Genomic DNA, 22,262 nt, shown 5'->3' with positions numbered 1-22,262 from the left:
TCCAGGTCCCGTTGGTCTCTTGGCCACAGGGCACATTGGTGACTCTCGGTCACCCTGTTGTCCACCAGAGCCTTGGATGGCAGCAGAAGCTGCTGTTCGGCAGCTGTCTGGCATCTTGCGCCTTTGAATCCCTGTAACTTAGCCCTGAAGGCGGCAACCAGGGAACGCGCTGCTTGGATGGTGAGTGCCCTTTCATTGCCAAAAAGCACCATCTGCATCCCCATTTTTGGATGTTTCCTGTCTCTGTTCCAGTTTTCCCTGGGACACCATTGCCCAGTGTCCTCTGGAGTTGGCCAAAAGCCATTTCAACAGCCGCCGGTCCCCCGTAGGATCAACAGGATACAGAGAGATGCTGGTCACTCTCTGTTCCCTTAACCTGCTTTGTTACTTGTCCTTTTGCAAAATTCAGGCTATGAAACAAATATATTTGTGTTTTTTAAGGGTATGACTATTTGTCATTGTGCAATCATCAGTTAATATACTTATCGTCACAACTTCTGCTATATAAAAATTAAAATTATTTTGAAAACATATTCTAATAAGAATCTAATGAGCGCTTTGAGTAAAGCAAAAGGGGTGGCATGGTTTCAAATTCTGAAATAGATGCATTTGAGGAAAATGTAGGTAATAAGGTAGAATCTTGACTGAGCAGGATCTTTAAAATACCCATCAGGAGAGAAAAGCTACAAAAGGACTCTAAAGAACTAAGTTTTTACAAGAAAAAGCAAATAGTTCTTCATGAAAATTGAACTGCAAATCAGCGACAACATAGTAGAAGGATAAGGATATAACTTCATTTTCTTATTTTCCAGGTTCTTCGAAATAAAGGGAAAGTTAAATACTTCCTGAAATAGAAGTGGAGTTTTCTTTTCCCTTCATATCAAATAAAAGAAGACTATTATATTATGTTTTCCCAGTTGTCTCAGGTGTCTGAACTCCTTAGAATCCGTTTCTTGGGTCCGTGTTGTCAAACAATACCTTTAACTGTGTTATAGGCAATAACCATTTAAAATAAAACCACATGTGCATCTGAAGTAGATGCCCAGTGGTACAGAAAGTGTTCCTTGAGCAACAATGAGCTTCTAAATGTAAATATTAATGCTTTCCAACTGTCGCTTCCTTTTTCCTTGTCAATAGCTCTGAAGGTTTATGCGGCTCTTGCTGAATTGCACGGCTTTGGTGACACGTCAAACATTTCCAGAAGTGCATAGCACTAAAGAGGATTTAATCAGCTTAGTAAATCATATTTATGTTTAAAAAAATCAGTAAAATCACAGCATGGATGCGTCTTGTATTCCAAAAATAACCCTTTTGCAAAGAAATGGAGGCATGTAGGAAGAATTGGAAGAGTAAGCGGGGGATAAGGAAGAACTGAAATGTGAAACTTTTCCTCCTTGTTTCTGGTAAATGTCACTATATTGCCACAGAAGGTGACCTATTTATTGTTGTGACGTCTGTTCTGTTCTATAGTTTGGAAAATAAGAAACTGTTGAAGTGGTTTAAAATACTTCTTAGGAAATTGCTGTTTGAAAACATAATCTTTCTCCAGCCTACTCTTCAGCTTCAGTTATAAGAAGATTTAGGTTTTAGAGATACATATATATATATCAGGTTCATTTGTGCTTCTGCTATTGCCCCACAAATTGTGAAGATTAGACTTCTTGCTCTATAATCCTGCTGGGCTTGGAGAAGAGGAAACTCTGCTATCAAGATAATGGACTTTTAATAAAAATCTATCTAGAATGGAGCTCAGATGGGCTTTGCCGTTGATCAAGCAACTGTCGCCTTTTCCCTTCGAGCTATGATTTGAAATATAAGTCAAGGAAATGAAGTGACTTATTAAAGTGAATGTCACTGCTGTTTCTCCCATCTGGAGGTAGCAGAATAATTCAGCATTCACATGCAGTTTGGTTTTATTCGAGAGTAGTAAGTCCTAATGTATTTTGCTATTCTGTAGTTCCAGTCCGAAGAGGATAGAATTTAACTTATATTAATATCCAAAGATATGGCGAGGCTTTGTGTAGTGGTAGGTGCCACACAAACTCAGAATATTATATTGATTGATTCTTAGGGAGTTTTAAAGAGAACCCACATGGGGTAGTAAGATGATTATCCATGCGCACCAGTTTTTATTAAGACATAAATCCCTGCCCTACTTTTTCCCTTCTTTTTCGCCTTCAGAAATACCTGAAAACAGCTGTATATTGACTAATTGTGATCCATTTTCTTTCGGTGCTTCCAAGGAGTGTTGTTACTGTGACTGTTGGACAAGACACTGCGGGAAGAATGCAATGGAAAATATCCCGTGTTTGCATTTTGGAGAATAAAGGGAGAACGCTGCTCTGCTGAAGAAACTCAAGGAATAGATTATTTACAGTTATAATGCCGTGATCTGACAATAATATTGGAAGGATCATGGTCTGCTGTATTTCTATATTGTCAAGGAATCTTGCGTTATCTGGCATTCCTCAGTTTGCAATCTCATCAACTGAGTGCAAGTCTTTCATATTCTACCAAATAAACAGCTAGTGATTCATAATGTGTCTGGCAGTCACACGAGCACTAAAAGGAGTTGAGTTTATGTGACTTAGTGGAGAGTGTGAAGCTAAGCCTGAATCCTCAGAGGTGTTTAGCTGTCTGATTGCCGTTGATTTTAATGCAAATTGAGTACATAAGTGTCCCATGTGAATCTTTGTCCTTGTCCTCAGGCTTCTTCACTGCCTGTCTTCCTAAAATATTTAAGTGCTGTGTTACGATGAGCAATTTTTCCAACAACATTCAGAAAAAGAAGGTCATGGTTACGGTTGTCAAAGCCCCAACGCCCCATGAGACAAATTACAGCTGAAGTGTTCTACCAAATTGCTGTTTGTACTTACGGAGTTCTCCTTTTTCTTTCTGTTTTCCAGCCCTTCCATCCCATGGTGAATCTGGAATGCTCCCGTGATTTCCGCCCGTTCCTGTGCGCCCTCTATGCCCCGGTGTGCATGGAGTACGGCCGGGTCACGCTCCCGTGTCGCCGGCTCTGCCAGAGAGCTTTCAGCGAGTGCTCCAAGCTCATGGAGATGTTCGGGGTCTCCTGGCCTGAGGATATGGAGTGCACAAGGTGAGCAAATCTATTGGTTTTTTTTATTTTTCAAAATCCCAGGGTAAAATTTTACCATGATCTAGGACACTTTATGTTCTGAAACAGCTGTTTTAAATCTGTTCAATTCCAAGTGCCCTTATTTTCCCTTCCGTGTGTTTTACAGCCTGTTTCCTGGCGTGGAAACTGAGCTTTTATTTCTATCGTCTGCCCAAGAGATAGGTTGAGAATTTCTATGGGCAATTTCTGCACACACATATTCTTAAATGAATTAATATACCCACCTCTTTTTTTCTCCTTTGTCCGTTACACTGACCTGGTTTTGTCTGCTATACCAAAGTTTAATAGGTGATACTGCCATAAATTCCTCTGAGAGGCAAAATTACATACGCTAGAGATTCATGGTCTCTTCTGAAAGGGGAGCTGTCTGATTTTGATGGGTGTATAAAATCTCAAAGCTCTCTTTTCAGAGCATCCACCTCTTGTTGAGCTTGTGTGCAAACAGTTTGCAGCTTTCCATTACACAAATAACAGAAAAATATTCCACGATATTTGAAACAGAATATACATTACATTGAAAACAATATCTTTATGCTTCATTTATGAATGACTCCAACAGCTGCTAAAATAGAGGAGGAAATAGCGTCTCTTAGAGTTGGATCGGACAGGATGAAAAGTAATTAAAAGTTTTAGCAAAAGAAAAAGTCAGAGGATGCTTTGAGATCCTGATAATGTGGCTCAAAACTCGCTCTGACTCCATACTCCACACAGGTGCCTGGGCCCTTGAGGTCTCTCCAGCTCCTCAGTAAGACCCAGGCAGTGAGATTTCAAAGCTTAAAAACACCGAAAGTTTGCTGGTGCTGTGTTAGTGCCATTGTGCCAGAACACGGACTGTGGCAGAGGACTTCATTACAGAAATGTCTTCAGCATGATTTCAATTTATTAATGCTCGCTTGAATTTTTGGTCTAACTAGCTCGCCATCCTGTCTCATAGCGGCTGGTACAGTTGCTTAGGGAATGGTTTTAAAATGTTCTATAAATCATGCTTCCTTGGGCACGTAGTCTCAGTTTGCAGTAAGCCTGAATTTATAGACCTCCCGAGATGGATTTTGTATCCTCCTCCCTTTTATGTTTAAAGCCCTAATGGGCCTTTGGTCCATTTATTTCTGTGGTTTATTTTTAAACGGAATTCATAGTTTCAACATCTACCTCATAATAGAACAATGAGTTCTGGAGTTTGTTTAAACATAGTGTAGTATTTCATGGATTACCCATTATTTGGATTGTCTTTGTTTTCCCTCCAGTTAGTGTGCCTAAAGTCAGACATGTAAATAAGGTCACTACTCTTTGCCAAGTACGTGTATATGTCTCGTAAATAACTCTTGTCTTCCTTTTTAGATTCCCAGATTGTGATGAGCCGTATCCTCGCCTCGTCGACCTCAATTTAGCTGGGGAGCCCACAGAAGAGGCCCCAATGGCTGTACAGAGGGATTATGGCTTTTGGTGTCCTCGGGAGTTGAAAATAGACCCTGATCTGGGTTACTCTTTCCTGAGGGTACGGGACTGTTCCCCTCCTTGCCCAAACATGTACTTTCGGCGTGAAGAGCTCTCCTTCGCTCGCTACTTCATCGGCGTCATCTCCATCGTCTGCCTTTCCGCTACCTTGTTCACCTTTTTAACTTTTCTGATCGACGTCACGAGATTTCGCTACCCGGAAAGACCCATCATATTTTACGCCGTCTGCTACATGATGGTGTCGTTAATTTTCTTCATCGGCTTCCTGCTCGAAGACCGGGTAGCGTGTAACGCCTCCAGCCCTGCCCAGTACAAGGCGTCCACGGTGACGCAGGGCTCTCACAACAAAGCCTGCACCATGCTCTTCATGGTGCTCTATTTCTTCACCATGGCCGGCAGCGTTTGGTGGGTCATCCTCACCATCACCTGGTTCCTGGCGGCGGTGCCGAAATGGGGCAGCGAAGCCATTGAGAAGAAAGCGTTGCTCTTCCACGCCAGCGCCTGGGGCATTCCGGGAACTCTCACCATCATCCTCTTAGCCATGAATAAAATCGAAGGTGACAATATTAGCGGCGTATGTTTTGTCGGCCTCTATGATGTGGATGCGTTGAGATACTTTGTCCTCGCACCTCTCTGCCTGTATGTTGTTGTCGGAGTTTCCCTCCTGCTAGCTGGCATTATCTCTCTCAATCGGGTCCGCATTGAAATCCCGTTAGAAAAAGAGAACCAGGACAAACTGGTGAAGTTCATGATCCGGATTGGCGTGTTCAGTGTTCTGTACCTCGTGCCACTGTTGGTTGTAATTGGCTGCTATTTCTATGAGCAGGCTTATCGCGGCGTGTGGGAGACGACGTGGATTCAAGAACGCTGCAGGGAATATCACATCCCGTGTCCTTTTCAGGTGAGGAAGCCAACGTGACCTATTCGGGAGTGCTGAAAATGGGGAATAAGGGAATATGTTAAGATTTACGTGTCATCCCAAACTGAGAATACTGCTGTTCCTACAAGGGAAGGTTCTTGCGGCACTGAAATTATTTGGATAATGCATTAGGCCTTCTGGAAGATCAGGTATTATTGGAAAATTGGGGACTTGAATCAGCTGCTTGGTGTGTTTTGTGGAGATTCCGGGCTGTATGGGACCTATACAGGGTATAAATATGCTATTTTAAACCAGCTTCAAGAACAGGAGTTGATGAGGTTATTTTTGGTCATTGCAGATACGTTAGGAGTTTTGCTCTGATGGAGTTTTGGCATTTACACTGAGCTGTCATCAGCCTGATTGCTGCTTTTTCTCGTTTTTGTTGTTCGTCTGTAACAGTTTTGTTGCCTTGATCAGCCTAGAGCTTCGTGCTCTTTTTAGTGCAGCCTGTGCAAGTGTCAGAAACATCTCTATAATCTTAGCTGAAGTATCTTCTGAAGAAAAACAGAGCTTACAGCTCATCACTTCCGTTATTTCAAGGAAGTTACGCTTACCTGCTCATTTGTTTAATTGAATTATCCCAGGACAGAAGCCTCTAAGCGCACCAGATATCAACCTGCCCCCTGTTCACTGCAGTGTTATGCGGTCGCAAAGAAAGTATTAAAACTATTAATTACTTGAAGCCTGCTTTGCTTTTTGAGCCAAAGTAGCAAATTGCTCTTTGGAATGATATTGCATAGATATTTTTTACAACTTATTTGAAACAGCTTTATTTCAAGCAAGTTGTCCAGTGAGCATCTATTATATAGCTGCACACACAGGGGTATAAAAGAAGTTAGTATTTTGGCTCTAAAGCAGTTAAAACACCAGCTGGATCATCAAAGCTCACATTTTAGTACAATAACATATCGCTTAAAGGTTTGGCTTCATCTATATAGCTCGATAATAATCCTTTTATTACCTTTTAACTCTTTTTATTGTTGTCTCTGTTCGATTTTATTGGGGTGTGACTCTTCCCTCCCATCCAACGCGTGAGCGTTTTTATCGCAGGAAATATCTGGCAGTGGGTGTGTTCAGTTTAATTTGCTTGATTGAGTCCTCATTGCTGCAGGTTTTAATACATTAAACTGATTGATGCTTAAAAAGAGAGAAAACAAGGGACATGCAGTTTTCTCTCAATTAATTGCAAATACCCACCGTATGCCGATCTGAACTGCATATAATAATCTCCAAAATTAAAAGGATGTGTTGAACAAAAACTGTTTTAAAGTTGAAATCTTCTGATGTCAAAGGACCAAAACCCTGGCCAGTGGAATAATGAAAACATGTAGTAAAATGCTACTTAAATCTCTGGAAAGCCGTTGCCATAATGGCTCAGCGGGAGTCAGAAGAACAATAATGGTTTCATTCACGTCAAATTGGGTTGAAGGACCCAGAGACCCTAGGGAGCATTAGAAGGGTTTTTCTTCTAACCCATCCATTTTCTTTTCTTAAACTAAACATGTTTCCCTAATTAAACTACCCAGACTTCTAATTGAAACAGATTTCCAAAGCTGTGGGGAAAAATAATTTTATCCTTAGATCATGCTAGTAAAATTTGTTATTAAATTAGGGGAAATTTGAAGTGTTGCGGAGGCTATCACTTGCAAAATAAGACTGTATTTTTTCCAAGCCTTGACATAATTTAACTTCAAATATTTGAATATTTGATACTAAACTATCCCAAATTGAGAGCTGTAGTTGATTCCACAGCGGACATGGGGTTTACATGCAACCCTTAGACAACGTTACCATAGTTTGAATTTGCTGCTTGCGTAGTTGCACTTTTCTTCTAACACCAGAAAATCTGAGGTTAAAAATTCGTTAGTCTGCTCAACCATTACATTATCTTTGCCATCAGAGGCCGATGCCACAGGAACTCGTTCTGGAAGACGCTGATGGGCGAGACAGGGGATGCAGCTGCTTCGTGCAGAAGGTACCATAGGGTCAATAATTTGCTGCAGATTCTCCTGGCTGTGCTACACTGGACAAATTAAAAATAATCATCACATTTCTTTACCTAAAGGGCTAAATAATCCCCAAGTGGAGGAAGCAACAAGGTATCTTTACGCTTCCATCTTGATTTTTGGCTACGTGGGTGTTTCTTGGGTTGAGCAGGCTACGTATGATTCTGGTTATTTGTCACATCTGTTGCTTTCCTTGTGAAATTAAAACTTGATTTTTCCTCGCAAAGACAGGCAATCGATATCCCAGTATTCCCAAGGGATACCAGGGTCCAAGTTTCAGGGAGAGACCAAGCAGGAGCAGGGTTTGTAGAAGCCGGGAGCAGCTCTCTGCCCATGAACACGTCCCCGTCCGTGATTTTTGCAGCATCACGGGTACATGCACTTCATGCAGCGGCTTTAATTGTTCCCTGGGCAGCACCGGGAGGTAAAACAGGCAGCGAGGGCTCTGTTGGGCTCTGAGCTGAGCCCTCAAAACTTGGGTCAATGTTGTTTCCTCAAGTCTCCTTTCGTGAGGAAAAAACTACTACATTGAGAGGTGAGGTTTATTTATGATATAGACAATGTACCTCACATTAAGAAATTCAGTTTAGTTCCCATTATAGGGGAAATGCGTTGTTTTTGTGGGTGCCAACTTAAACACGTGGTGGGGGGATTTAGGTTTTCTATCAACCTGGATAAATCTCTTAATTTCATTAGAAAGGTCCAGGTTGCTATATTAGAACATCCTTCTTTCAGCGTGAATAACGGCAAATTGACCAAAGTGTTATCACAAATGATTATTTTACTGGTTTTTGATGCTAGGGCTATTTGCAGTGGTGTAATCTGTTTGCAGTCAGTATTATTTCTCTGCGAAATACTGCGCACAGCAACCTAAAAATGCCTTAACCATCCATCTCCATTCCCACCAAGGTTGGGACATTTATTCTTTTACTGGAGGGGGGGAAAAGCACCTTTATAATCGACTTTCAGCACAGTAATAATCAAAGGAAGAGCTGAATTTTCTGTTAGCATCCCACTTCTCACTCATTGCCGTAACAAAAGGATTGGTGCTTGGCTTCAGTAAATGGTTTTGTGCAAGAGGAGTTAATGCAGGGAAAAATAAACTTGATTTTCAGTAGCTGTAGAGCTGGGTACTCCCATTATACAAGAATGTGGTAGCCCACATTCCCATTTTAGTGGGGCTCTGTGCATTCCATGTTCTTTAGGTCAGACTTTTATCTCGTATATAATATTTTTAAGAGCATATAGCGCCATTTTACATCAAGGTAAAATGCAGAAATGAAGGGAGTAGTCATCTAGCAATCTCTTTCGCTATAGTTAAAAATATAATACCTCCTTTTCTGCTCCTCCTCCTGCTTCTGTTTGTAACTGTGGTGGTTTTACCACAATGATGATGTTGTTCAGAGGACAGAGCTTTGGAGCAGAGAGTTGGGTTGTTATTGTGTTGGGCACAAGGATGAGCATTTGGGGCAATAAGATTCGCTGTGCTGTTCAGTGTGGCCGTCATCATAATCTCTTCGATAATTTTATCATTATTAACAAGTTCTAGATACTGTCTTGGCTTTTTAATCTGCAGTCCTTGGCTCTCCAAGTTTCTCTCTTCCTTATTGTGCAATTTCTGCCCTGTATGTTGATGGAGCACGTCGTCCTACAGCGGCTAATGGGATGAAGCAGATCGATCGCTTTGCAGAAGCCCAGAATGGCTCAGGTTGAAGGGACCTCTGGAAATTATCTGTTCCAACCCCCCCAGCTCAAACAGGGTCAGCCCAGGACCACATCCAGTCGGGTTTTCAATTCCTGTTGCCGTAAAAGCGAGAGGTTTCTTTCTGTCCGACATCTAACCTTGGATATGTCTAATGTAAGGTAAAAAGTAGGGTAAAAGGGAAAAAACAGATGTTTGAAGTGCATTTAGCTGCTGTTCCATATTCTCGTCCTCCAGGCACCGCAGTGATTTGTTCTTTACAAGGAGAGTGTCGGTTTTGTTCCTTTTGGAGGTTACAAACTGGGACATGCTGACCTGCCCCAGTCTATGAAAAGATGTCACAAAGCTGGGATGAATTTGGGTACAAAGGGAAAGAGAGAACTCAGCAAACTCTGCAAAATTGGATATAATGTATGTTTCTCTTATGGAAAATAGGAATTCTAATCGTTGATACGGCCTTTCTAGCCCAGAGAGAAGGAATGGGCTACGTCAAGCCAGAAAATACAAAGGTGGAAGAAAATGATAATTGTCGTCTTCCCAAGATAAGGAAATACGTCTGCTTTCTCGGAATGGTAGAGCATGGAATTAAAGCTTTTACCTCTTTTTTGAGTCCCATAATTGAGCTGTGTGAGGTAGTTTGGGCCTGAGACGATTTATAGGGCTGAACCACAACATCAGATTTGCTGCGAAGTAAAGAAGCTTCCGAGTTCAGATTCATTTCTCATAAATCCAAATGTAAATAGACCCTCCACCGTTTCCACAGGCGCCTCAGGCCTAGGCTGGGCACCGATGGGAGAAACATCTCATCTAGATATTAAAGAGGAAAAGAAAAAAGGAAAATAAACGATTTCAAAGGCATTTGCTGCCCTAGTGGGAGTCCTTGAGAAATGATCTCAGCAGTGCGATTATCTTTGCTTGCCATCTGATATTTATCGTGGTTTCGCCGCATTAAAAGACCTTAGTGCTAACTTGCAAAGAGTGGAGGTGCTGCTCCCCACTTATCTTTTCAATATTATTTAGGGGAATAGAAGCAGATCTGAATAACACATTTTATTTCCTCTTGATGAGGAAATCTTAATAACAGGGTGAGCTGAGAATGAATTTTGTATTGGAAACTCTTTTATTTTTCACTAGGAACTCAATGTAGGTGCCTACACCCCTATATCATCTGTTTCTTTAGCTTTGGGGTTCAACCAGAGGAATTTCAGAGAGGAAATAATGGGCATAAATTAGAATGAAAACAATGTGAAAATCAAGAGCAGCTACTGAGAGCAACATCCATCTATCCCATTGAGATGTCTCAATCTGAGCGGGGCATCCCGGCCTCATTTTCTAACCAAAGCAGAAAAATGGCATTTTTAACTATAAAAATTGATTCCAATGAATCCTGGCTCAATTAATTGTCTGTTCGAAGAGGTCATATTTACTCATATTGCGTATATTTATGTCAGAATTTTTTGCTGCAAAATTTGGGGCAATTTTTTCATGGGAAAGGATGAGGAGAGATTGAGTTTGGGTGGGTTTTTTTGCAGTCTTTCCCCTTCAAAAGTCAGGATGTGCCTGAGCACCTTTTAAATACACTTTTAGATCCTGACATATCTTGGTTTGAATAAAAAAAATCCAGAAATACAACTTGGTAACATGATTTTTGCTCAATTTTTGAAGAAAATACATAAATAAGACCTAGAAGGACACAGGCCTGAATTTGGGAATCTTATAGACAGGTCATGTTGCTTTGCTAAGCATCAAAAACCATGTTTCAACTACTGATGGAGAAGACTTTTCCTGCAAGAACGACCCCAACACAACTATATTTGCAAATGTAATTTTAACCAACTGTGAGTTCTTGAAGCATTCGCCACGCTTATCTCTTTAAATCACTCCTATTTTTCTTCTGATCTTCGCTTTAAAACAAAGCCTGAATTATTAAGAGCGATGCCATGAGATGATGTAATACCGAATATCATTTCCATCAGCAGCAATATCATTTCCATCAGCCCGTTTTGTTTTCCTCCCCACTCTATGTATTTCATTCAGTGCGAGGCCCCAGTTTTGCTGTGGAATAAATTCAGATGGGTTTTTACTGGAGATGGGAGTTCTCACCCACTCACTTCTGTGCTTTGCTGGTGTCGGAGAGAGAAGAGAGGATGAATTGTGGTTACCTAAGAGACCAAAAGCGTAAATGGGAAGAATGTCTTGTTAATATAATAGTATCTCTCGACTGTCAGTGGTAGTTAAATGTATCTGGTACAGGCACAAAGGAAAACAAAGTAGAATCTTGCTAATAGATTTCTCTTAATATTTAAGACCACATATTACGCACATTAATATTACACCACATACAGATTATTTTAAGGCGTCACTTGACAATTAACGTTGGAGAAATGGATTTTAATGCGAGGCTTAATCTCTGTTACCCGCTGATGATTTTGGCTCAAAAATTTGTCAGCTTTCTTGTTTTCCGTTTTCATAAATGGACTTTGGGATTTAATCACAGCTGTTATTTATTTTTTCACTCTTTAAGTTTGCAAGGTCGTTTTAGATGTCTCAAAGTTAATGACTCAGTGATAAAAGTCTCCATTTGGATCACAAATGGCATCGCTTGGTTTGCATCCTTGTTAAAGGTTGCTCAGGTACCATTTTCAAGTGTGTTTTATTCCCACTTCGTGTGGCTTTGTCCTTTATTCATATTCTGAACAAACCCCGCAGGAACGTTCTGGAGAGCGGAGACCACGCGTCACCGACTTTGGAACCATTGCAGCGCAGGGAGGTTTTCTTATGAACAGATGCCAACCGAAAAGCAACCGTGGGGGTAAAGTAATGGTCGGCTGGGAGCCAGGAGTGTTAGTCATCTCTGATATTGTTTCACCGCGGAATATTATATCTCATAGCACCTGCTTTTAAATAAAACTGGGGAGAAGGAAGAGAGACGCTGAGATGAGCTCCTCTAAGTTCCAACTCAGGTTTTGTAGCTACATCTCTTCATTTCCCCCCCTGTTCTTAAACAGAGAATTCAATTGAAGAAGAAACCTTACTTTGTAAACTCTATTTGTATCCCCCAAAAAATCCTTGACAGATATTTGAATTTACTGTAAAAACCTTAAATTTTAGGGTGGCAAAGTTGCATCGCGTGCGCTGAAGCAACGCTCATGCGCCCGACTGTCTTTTCCCATGGCCGCGTTGCGGGTGAAGCATAACCCCTGTTGACAGGGCCTTTCTTTTCACGCACAAGCGCTTCGGAACAATCGCACGCGCGGACCGGGGAGAAGAAAAGATGGAGCTTGCAAATATCTCAGCAAGAAATAACTCTTGAGACGTAGGGTCTGCGTTTTTGGGGTGCTGATGAAGTTGAGATGGTGTTTCTCCGTTTTTATTGGCTGCAATAAATGGCTTTTTCAATTTTTTTTGCCATTTTCTCCATTAAATACAAAACGTCTCGGCTGTTTTCCCATCTGTGTTACAGTGGCTCTGCAGAAATGTGCTGGGTACAGAAAAGGGGCTTTGTTGGGAAATGTCTTAGCGCTGCTGGTGTGTGGCACAGGCATAAAGAGAATATATCTAGAGATGTCTATAAATCTACATTGCTCCTCCCTCCCCTTTTTCATTAGTTATTGTTTAGAATTCCTCTTAGAAGAGGTAATGGATTTGCTTAAATCTGCCCTAAGGAATCGCTTCTTGTTGAATGTAATTATTATGTCCTAGAAAAAAGAAAAGAAGAGGTTGAGATCAAACCATATTTGCCATATTGGTGTTTACTCAGAAAAGACTGAGCAATTCTCAATTATGACTTAGGCTTCTTTCAAAAGCAGAGGTAATGTCAGCTCAGAAAAACCTTAATCCCAGTATTATTAATACACTGCTTCCTAGCAGTGATTCAATTAAAGTCTCCTGGTTTAGATGCTTAAGGAAAAGAATATGCTCAAGTTAATTTCTCTGAATTCTCCTTTTCAGTCCTGGCTCCTTGCGCATCCAGGACTTTGATAAATCCTCCATAGGATGCGCTATATTCTCTTATCTCACCTTGGCACGTATGCAATTTCCAGTCAATTAACATATTGAGTGGAATCAACCAATTCATTCACATTGTTCATTTCTAGCTGTGTTTTTTCAATTGGATTGACCGAGCTAGAGACAAAGGGAGATGTTGATTTCTCAGCTGTTCCATTTGCACTGGTACCCAGGTCTGACTCCTCACGGTCACCTCTTTTGCTATTTTGCTGAGGGTGACTTGCCAAAGGAGGTCAGATCTTGCTATTTTTGAGTTCTCTGTTTCGTTCCATTCTCTTTTTAATAAGCCTTTCATTCTCATTATTAAGGCAGCTCTTTTTTCCCACTGATTCTTTTAATTGCTATTAGAATGGCAACAAAACCTAAGTTAGGAGCTCTGATTTCTCTGGTTTTGCAGCACCGGTCACTTTTAACCATCAGAACTGAATGTTGCAATACATACATTAAGAAATCAGTCACCTCCAAAAAGTTTTAACTTTTTATTTTAATAAATGAAAGGAAATTGCCTGTAATTCAGCAAATGCTGAACTTTGATATTTCTGAGTCCGAATATTCTGCATCCGAGCGAATTTCGGTAAGGTGGCTTTTGTTGTGCTCTTCCTTGACCATCGAACGGCTCGTCCTGTCCACACAGAAACACAAGGTATAATACAATAAATGGCAGAGATACTGCACTTCTGTGCCTTTATTCCTAATTATTCCAGAGTATCATTGTTATTTTCGACCAATTATTAAAACTCAAGTCTTGGAAAGGTACTTACATTGGAATATCATTGGTCTCAGGACTAAGCGGCTCTGACAGTTATACTCCTGACAATAGATTTTCTTCAGGAATCCTTGGCCTTTTGGAAATTGTGGTAATAATTGCTGGATCTGTAACACCATGGGGTGTAACGTGGGCACCCAACTCCTGTGGTGAGTGGTTTGAGAGATTTACTTGGTGGTGTAACATCGGTTCAGAATACAGTCTGTAAATACACAAATGTAGACAGATGGTTATTCTCTGCATTGAAATAATTTGTTTCTAAACCTGAAATAAGTATTCTTAAGTAAAGACTGTACTTAAAAATAATAGATCTATTCTAACGATGGCCGTATCCTAATAATGAGATATATAATATATTTCAAGTTCACCTGTAAGACTGGTCCAGATCTCTCAGCCATGTTCCATATGTCTGGGCTATGTAGCATGAAAATGTAACAAATACTTGGACATTTCAAGTTTGATTTTCGGTTTACATCATCCATATGAACAAACAGTGCTCTCCAGCATCATCCTTCTATTGCTTCTTTTTTCTTAACGGAGAGTTATTGTGTTTCCTAGCCAAGTAAATGCAGACAAAGAGTAGGGTGTCTCTTCCATATCAGCTGAGCCCCCTCAAGAATCAGCTGCAGCTTCAAAATTCAATTGAGGAACACAAAAATACTTTTAAAAAATGTTAATGATACTCTTTATACCAAAAAGACTATATTTGAGTTATCTAAAGAGCTGCATTATTCACATTTTCCATTGATAGTTTATATTCTTAGTAATATGGCATGTACTTGTGTTTTGTTTACGCATTTTCTCTTATTAATAGAGCTTCTGAAGTCATTATATATAACCTTTAATGCTGGCTTATGCTAAAATATCCGTTATGCTCAAAATCCTAAGACTAGTGAGTATTTCACCACAAAAGAGCCAGAGTATGAACACCAAAGTGCTGAGCAGTATCATGAATATCCAAATCGATAAGTGATATCAAAACTAATGAGCTGGGTCACCTCCTTTGGCAACCTGGTCAATCACCCTGACAGCATTGGAGTGTTAAGCATTACCCTGTAAAGTTTTCTCAATTGATATGGCAGCCTTGACACCAAATTACTTGTCAAAGATTCGGTTGAACTGATATTTTTCTAATCAAATAATGACAGCGATCTTCAACGTTACTCCATTCACACTCCAACTTGAAAAAGGCGGCCTTTAGACTTGGAACAAATATAATCTCATGTGCAACTGGTTTTTCTGTATGGCATTGAGAGGCTGCGTTGTGTTGGATGAGAAAAGACTGGATGAAGAAAAAAACAAGTGAAAATGAGTTAAAGGGTGGCAGGAGCAAGGTTCTGTTAGCGCTCGCCTTTGGGTGAGGAGGGTGCCTTGCAAAAGAAGAGTAAGAAAGGATGCAAAAATCCCTAAAGGACATTAAAAAAGAGCTGATAAAGTCTAAACGGCAGAACGATAACATGGCCATGAATAAACTTGGGTTGGAAACTAGAGAATTAGGTGATGAATTGATGGTTTCAGGACAAAGCTGGATGACTGAACAGGCTCGTGCACCATCACCGGGAGCAGCGGAAGACTTGAGTTGACCGAGGATGTTTCTTTTGTTCTGTGTTCTTCATGCCAAGCGCCTTCATTCAAGTGGTGGGAGTTTATTAATGGGGATGCACTCCATGCCTGGATTGTAGTAAGCTTGCTAAATTTTGTCTTGTAAGCACTGAATACATTCAAGAAAGAATTATCTACTGCCAAAACAGATATTAAGGTTGTGAAGATTTTATTCCACATTTTTAGCAGCAGGGTTGACAGAAATCAGATTTTTTCATTCATTATTATTTTCCTGACTTAAGTGTTTGAGTCTCAATGAAGTGCTAATATCTGAAGGGAGAAAAAAAAGCTGTTTGTTTCTGAATGGCAACAGGGAGATAAATTGTAGTAGATCAGTTTTGTTTCGTCGTTCGTTTTCAACACCTTCAGGTGAGTCATTCCTTGACTTGAAGTAATACTTGGTCGTTTTCATCTGAACAGTCCAAAGTGAGTAATACGTTCAAGGATTGTGATGTGAGTCTTTTATTCCAGTGACAAGAGGAAAGATAAGCTGTGCTGGGGAAAACAACTGTGTGGCAGGTGAGGACTTGTTTGCTTTTTATGTCGCTCCAGAGGACACCCCTGCTTGTTCTCAGGAAAAGCAAAGAGAGGTTCAAGTGTCTCCTGGGTGGGATGTTCATGTAGACTTGCTTGTCCCATGTTTAATGCTGAGAGACTCGCGACACCAGTTCCTCATCGTGGTAAAACAGAAGGCAGGTGCTTGAGCAATCTCTCTAATTACAAACCACTTAAAAAATTAGTTGCTGTGATTGAATGCTGTCTTCTGTTTCGAGGTAAAGCCACAGATTACCAGACACCCTGAGAGAGTCACTGAGATTCAGCTCTCCCAGATTTAGTCTCTGGAAGCTGCAGAATGAACCCGTCTGACGATGATTGTGAGATACCAAAGCTCTTGTCTTCTAGATTCCCATCCCATGAGCACAAGAGCCGTCAGCATTGAACTTCTTGACAATTGGCAGGACTAACTGCAGGGCAAAGGCGTTGGAGGCATTAGACTCCAGTCGTGAGTCAGGACCTTTATAGTTGTCCTCTGGGATCCTATCAAGGAGATGGATGAGGAAAACCCTGCAGCGTTACCTCATGAGAGGCCGCTCTCTGCTGGGATATTCTTTATTCGAGCTGATTTTCCAGATGATTAGAATCCAGTGTGTTCCCCTAGCACAACTCAGCCTTCTGGTGGAAACCCGTGCTGCTCTTCTATGGACAGAATCATTTGTTTCCCAAATATTTACTTCCCATATATTTATTTCCCAGGGAATCACAGAATCCCAGAATGTCAGGGACTGGAAGGGACCTGGAAAGCTCATCCAGTGCAATCCCCCCATGGAGCAGGAACACCCAGCTGAGGTTCCACAGGAAGGTGTCCAGGCGGGTTTGAATGTCTGCAGAGAAGGAGACTCCACAACCTCCCTGGGCAGCCTGGGCCAGGCTCTGACACCCTCACCCCCAACAAGTTTCTTCTCATCTCTAAGTGGAACCCCCTGTGTTCCAGTTTGCACCCATTGCCCCTTGTCCTGTCACTGGTTGTCACCGAGAAGAGCGTGGCTCCAACCTCCTGACACTCCCCCTTTCCATATTGATCCCCATGAATGAGTCCCCCCTCAGTCTCCTCTTCTCCATCTCCAGAGCCCCAACCTTTCCTCACACGGGAGATGCTCCACTCCCTCCAGCATCTTGGTGGCTGCACTGGACTCTCTGCAGCAGTTCCCTGTCCTTCTGGAACTGAGGGGCCACAACTGGACACAAGATTCCAGGTGTGGTCTCCCCAGGGCAGAGCAGAGGGGCAGGAGAACCTCTCTGACCTACTGACCACCCCCTTCTAACCCACCCCAGGTCCCATTGGCCTTCCTGGCCACAAGGGCCCAGTGCTGGCTCATGCTCACCCTGCTGTCCCCAGGTCCCTTTCCCCTACACTGCTCTCCAACAGCTCATTCCCCAACTTATACTGAAACCTGGAAACTTCAGAAATTCTTCTAAAATACAACTCATTGCATTTGAAAATATTCTGTGTAGGCAGTTTTTGAAAAAAATGTATTTTTAGGCACTGACATGTACTAAATTCTTGAAACAGAATGTATCATAGATGAGTTCAACATGGTGAGATGGATCTGCAGTGCTAGTGCTTAACTTCTGTGGTGAGTAAGTTTCTCCAGAGCAGCCTGTATCCCATTAAGATGGTAATTTTATAAGCTTTTATTACAGAGTCTTAGTTATTTATTTTTCACTTGGGTTAGGTTTCTAAGCTATCTGTTACTGGCCCAAGTCTTGCCAAGGCTGAGCACTTTGCTTTAATACCCACTCTACAGCAACCCAGTAGTTATTAAGTAAGTCTGGAGCATACTTAGGGGTTTTTTTCCATAATTGTTCTAACAATTTAATTATTTTAATGTAAGCCAATGGGCAAAGCTACAGCATGGCGCTTTCATGCTCCTGCGGCTGAGTGGAGTTACAACTGGGAGTAAGAAACAAAGAGGATCCGTGTTCTCACGTGATTCCCCCGGCTCTGAATGATCCTATTGATTCTGTTTGGAATATTCTGGATGTCTCGTGATATCCGGACTTCTTTGGGATGCAGGGAAGTCTCCTGATCCTGGTGAGACTGTTTCACACAGACTTGAGCTACTTGAAGCTCCTTAAATATACATTGGCTTTGTCACGAATTCTTAAATGAGGGTTAAATCAGCTTAGCCGTTACCTTTTTTATTTCAGGTGCTTTTAGTTTCTCAATTCTTCAGTAGCCAAAACAGTGACATGGATTCACTGGCTGGATAAAACAAGCAAGTCGTAACATTTGAATAACCTGGAATAGAATTTTGCTTTACAGTGACAAACGCTACAACATTTTAGTGGGAAATGAGCAGTGTGAGCATAATATTGTAAGTCTCAAAGCGTTGACGGTGACAGAAATGATTATGAAAGCAAGACTGTTGGATCAGATTCCCTTTGGTCTCTCCCCCACTCCTCCCATTTTCAACAAAAGGATGGGTTAATTTGAATTTCATTGCTTTTTATCCTGAGGGAAATATCAAATGATCAGCGTTATTGTGGAACCGTGCCCCAGAGGAGGGGGACAGGTGCTGTGTTTGTGCTTTCGCTCCACGTGTGCAGCGAACTCGTTAATTTGCGATTTCATGCATTCTAGTGGGAAGAGGCCACTGGTCTCTGTCACTAAAAAGCGACCGTGATTGATCGTTCGGGGGCAGAAGGGGAAAATATTCAGAAATTAGTTATATAAGCATCTTAAATTAACAGTGTGCCTACAAAGCAGCCTTGTTTTTCCCCGGAGGAATGCTGAAATTGATGTTTTTAACCTCCTTTCTGCACACCTGCCACTGGGTAGTTTCAGCGGGGAAGCAACGCGTTCAGACGAACGTCTTTTCCTCTTCGCCGAGGAAAGCGCCTTTCTGTTTGATGATCTGTGCCAACCCAGCAGATGGGAGGAAAGAAAGAGAACATTAAAAGGGTTGCGGAAATCTCGCTATCGCGTATGCAATCTTTGTATCTGACAGAACTCGTTCGTTGGTCTTCAGGAGGTGAAGCGTCGGTGCCCACAAGACGTGTCTGGACAGAGCAGAGCGGAGAGCGCGCAACCCAAACCTCTGCATCTCACTGCTTATTATTGCTTGTTAGCTGGATGCCTCTGAAGGCCGAGCGCTGCAAAACAAACCCAACTCATTTCAGGGCCTTCGAACTGTGCAATCGCACAGTGTCTGCGTGAAACCCATCAAGGTTTTCCAGTCGCCTTTGCGGCAGGTCTGACTCCGCATGTGATGGACGGGCTGTTGCTTGAGACCCACGCAAACTCATTCTTTGCTGAATCGCCACGTTCTCATGTTGCTGAAGTGCACGAGCTCCTCGTGCATCTCCAGGAAAGCGATCAGGTGTGGAGGAAAATGGAGAATCACCCCCAGTATTATCTTTCCTCTAGGAGAGGTTCTCATCTTGATGGGCATCACCGCCAGCCGCCTTCTGCTCTCTGTTGCCTTGACACTGGCTGCCCTCGTGGAAAAGCAGCTGTGATGCTTGTAAGCTGGGCTTTTATCTAGAAAACAAGGTATTATCAGTTTTTTAACGCCCAGAGGATATCTACGGTATCTCTAGATCCAACTCGGTGGCTCGCTGATGTATGAGGTCTTCTGAAAACCTTTGATATATGATAATGAGTGGCGCGCTGTGATTAACAGATGTAAAGAAGGGTCTGGCAACGGTGCCAAGAGGGAAACTGAAGAAATGACTGAATTAAATAACTTAGTAGGTGTTCGCATTTATTGTTGTAGCTGATAATGTGAGTGTAGGAGGGCTAAACCATCATATAGTTCAAGTGTTTTTTCCCTTATTGGCTGCGTCTGCGTGGAACTCAAATCTCTAATATTAACAGGATCACTTTTCTCGTGGGATTCGTGCTTCTCCATCTGTGCCAAAAAGTCATAATATTTGAGAGCTGTTATTTTATAGCTGAAACAGTGCTCGCCCTCTATTTTCAGATGCATTTTGGGACTTTTTAATCAGCATTTCACAACTTGGATTACCCGCGGAACAGAACTTAAAGTTGACGTTAATGCTCATACGGAACTGGTTTCAAGGGGAATTACTGTGACACATAATCTGGGGTTGATATTGAAGTCCTAAAATAGACAACTAAGGTGAGCTGGATGGTGCTGCAGTTGCAGAGGGTATTTTGTGATCAGTTCCCCTTTAGGTCCCTACTTTTAAACTGAATATCTAAAACTTCTTTAGTGTAACAAAGAATGCCTTCAACTTACCCGGCTAAAATACTCTTTTAATTGGAACTTCAGAAGCTACTTACCATGTACTTAAAATCAAAGCACAAATAATAGACACTATTTCTTAGCCTCCTTTTTCCCTTGTGCCGCTGAGATTGTGCTTTTTATATTTAGCAGTATCTCCTGAGTAAATCACAGCCTAATGACTATGAGCAGTGCTTTGCTTGCATTGTAATTCTATATGAGATTCTGCATAGAACACATATTAGTGATTTTTATCGCTTATTATTACAGGATTTTTTATGTGTAGTGACAGCAGAAACCAGCAGCTCTGAAGGTTTTTATAGAAAAGCCCATTAAGAGGTGAAAATACATTTGTAATTCTTAGTAACTGCATTTCAGTTTCTTGTCCTCCTTTCAATGTCGGTAGTTTAGTTTTCAGGGGTGTGCATCGAGTGACCTTATTACATAAGCATGGGTGGCATCATTGACCTGAGTCAATAAATCAGTTGCCCGTTTCTCTTATATCCAAAATATGAATGAATCCTCTGTTGTCTCCAATGTACAAAAGGTTTTGTGTGAAGAATCAAGCAAAGCTGAGTGAACGGGCTGGAGGAGAGGAGAAAATGATCATCTCTAGAGGTGTGGGAGAATGGTCTTAACAGCATCTAGGACCACATTATATATATACATATAGTATTTATATTCCCTGCATCATCTTCTCTCTCCAAGAAAATAAATAGAAGCTGGAAATCTTGTGTAGTTTTCACTGTTGTCTTCAGAGGCAGAAATCTGGAATTTAGTGAAGTTGTGTCTCTTTTAGCCATTCAACTGAAAGAATTTGTAAAATGGAAGATGCTGATTATTTTAGGAGTGTGGGTGGTGTTTACAACAGAAGCTTAAAGTATTCCCGCAGGAAATTATTGAGGTTTCATGTGTTGGACTTGGATATTCTGGAAGAGTTTGAGTCCTGCACAATGAACTTGTGGAGAAAAGGAAGAGCAAGTGAGTTCTTAGTGCTGGAATCGCTGGCATTGATGCTTCAACCCAAACTTGCCTCAGAAATCCTAATTACCCGAATTTTCTAAAGCCAGGAGGCATAAATATTGATAAGCAAGCTTTCGGAAAATGTTTGGCATTTTAGTAAAGTGGGTGAAGATCCAGATCAAATTATAATTTCACGTATTGTGCACATATCTAACCATGCAATGCTTTGCTGTTGTGAGTTGTATTTTTTACTCTTCCTACGTAGCCGTGCAGCACAGCCAAAGGCAGTATCTCCCAAATTTAAGCTCTGAGGGTGAACACGAGTTGTTAAGTAGTTTCAGTGCTTTTAAAACCCTGTTCTGTGTCCTAATGACAGAAAATTTCCGCATTTTGGGCTGGGACTGATGTGAGCGCCGCGCTCTGGAGAACAGGTTAAAACACCTGGAATTTTCAGTTCTATAAGCCCAGAATAGTAATTTCAAGTTTGATTTTCCCTATGTTAATGATTACGAATGTCTCATAATCCACAGATGTATCTTGTTTACAACAGGTGCAGCCATTGAGTATTAATGACCAGGGAGTCTAATATGTGTCGGTATGGGCAGTAGTGCACATCACAGCTCCCGATTTCTGTTGGCTCTAAAATAAAGCAGAATGACTCAGTCAATAAAATAAATATGTCCTGTAGTACAATGAGCACCCAAGAACTTCAGCACTAAACTGGTGTTTTATTTCTAATGCAAAAATCAAAATTAAATTCCCTTTGGGGCAGTAGTTATGCCAGGAGAGACTTGGCCCAGTGGACGAGCATTATATATGAATATAAAAATTTACCTGAATATGACTTGCATTAAGAAACGATGAATTTCACCCTTTATTCCACTTAGTGCCACATTTGCGCATTATGAAATGAGATAATGAGGTTAATTTTTGGATAATTTTTAATTGGGT

The 22,262-nt window shown here is 41.4% G+C and overlaps 1 protein-coding gene across 3 annotated transcripts in view; it reads left to right on the top strand.

Annotated features, from left to right (window-relative positions):
* Nucleotides 1-22,262, top strand: part of FZD3 (frizzled class receptor 3) — a 58,736-nt gene that overhangs the window by 29,075 nt on the left and 7,399 nt on the right. For 2 of the 3 annotated variants that reach the window (XM_071807173.1, XM_071807175.1), the window contains exons 3-5: nucleotides 2,907-3,103; nucleotides 4,481-5,498; nucleotides 7,417-7,491. In XM_071807173.1, the coding sequence (XP_071663274.1) occupies nucleotides 2,907-3,103; nucleotides 4,481-5,498; nucleotides 7,417-7,491 (1,290 nt within the window). The remainder of the gene's footprint in view (nucleotides 1-2,906; nucleotides 3,104-4,480; nucleotides 5,499-7,416; nucleotides 7,492-22,262) is intronic. The other variant, XM_065835723.2, reaches the window with a different exon arrangement.

This window comes from Patagioenas fasciata, chromosome 3 (genome assembly GCF_037038585.1).
Source record: "Patagioenas fasciata isolate bPatFas1 chromosome 3, bPatFas1.hap1, whole genome shotgun sequence".
Taxonomy (NCBI): domain Eukaryota; kingdom Metazoa; phylum Chordata; class Aves; order Columbiformes; family Columbidae; genus Patagioenas; species Patagioenas fasciata.
This window is presented reverse-complemented; position numbering and strand designations above follow the sequence as displayed.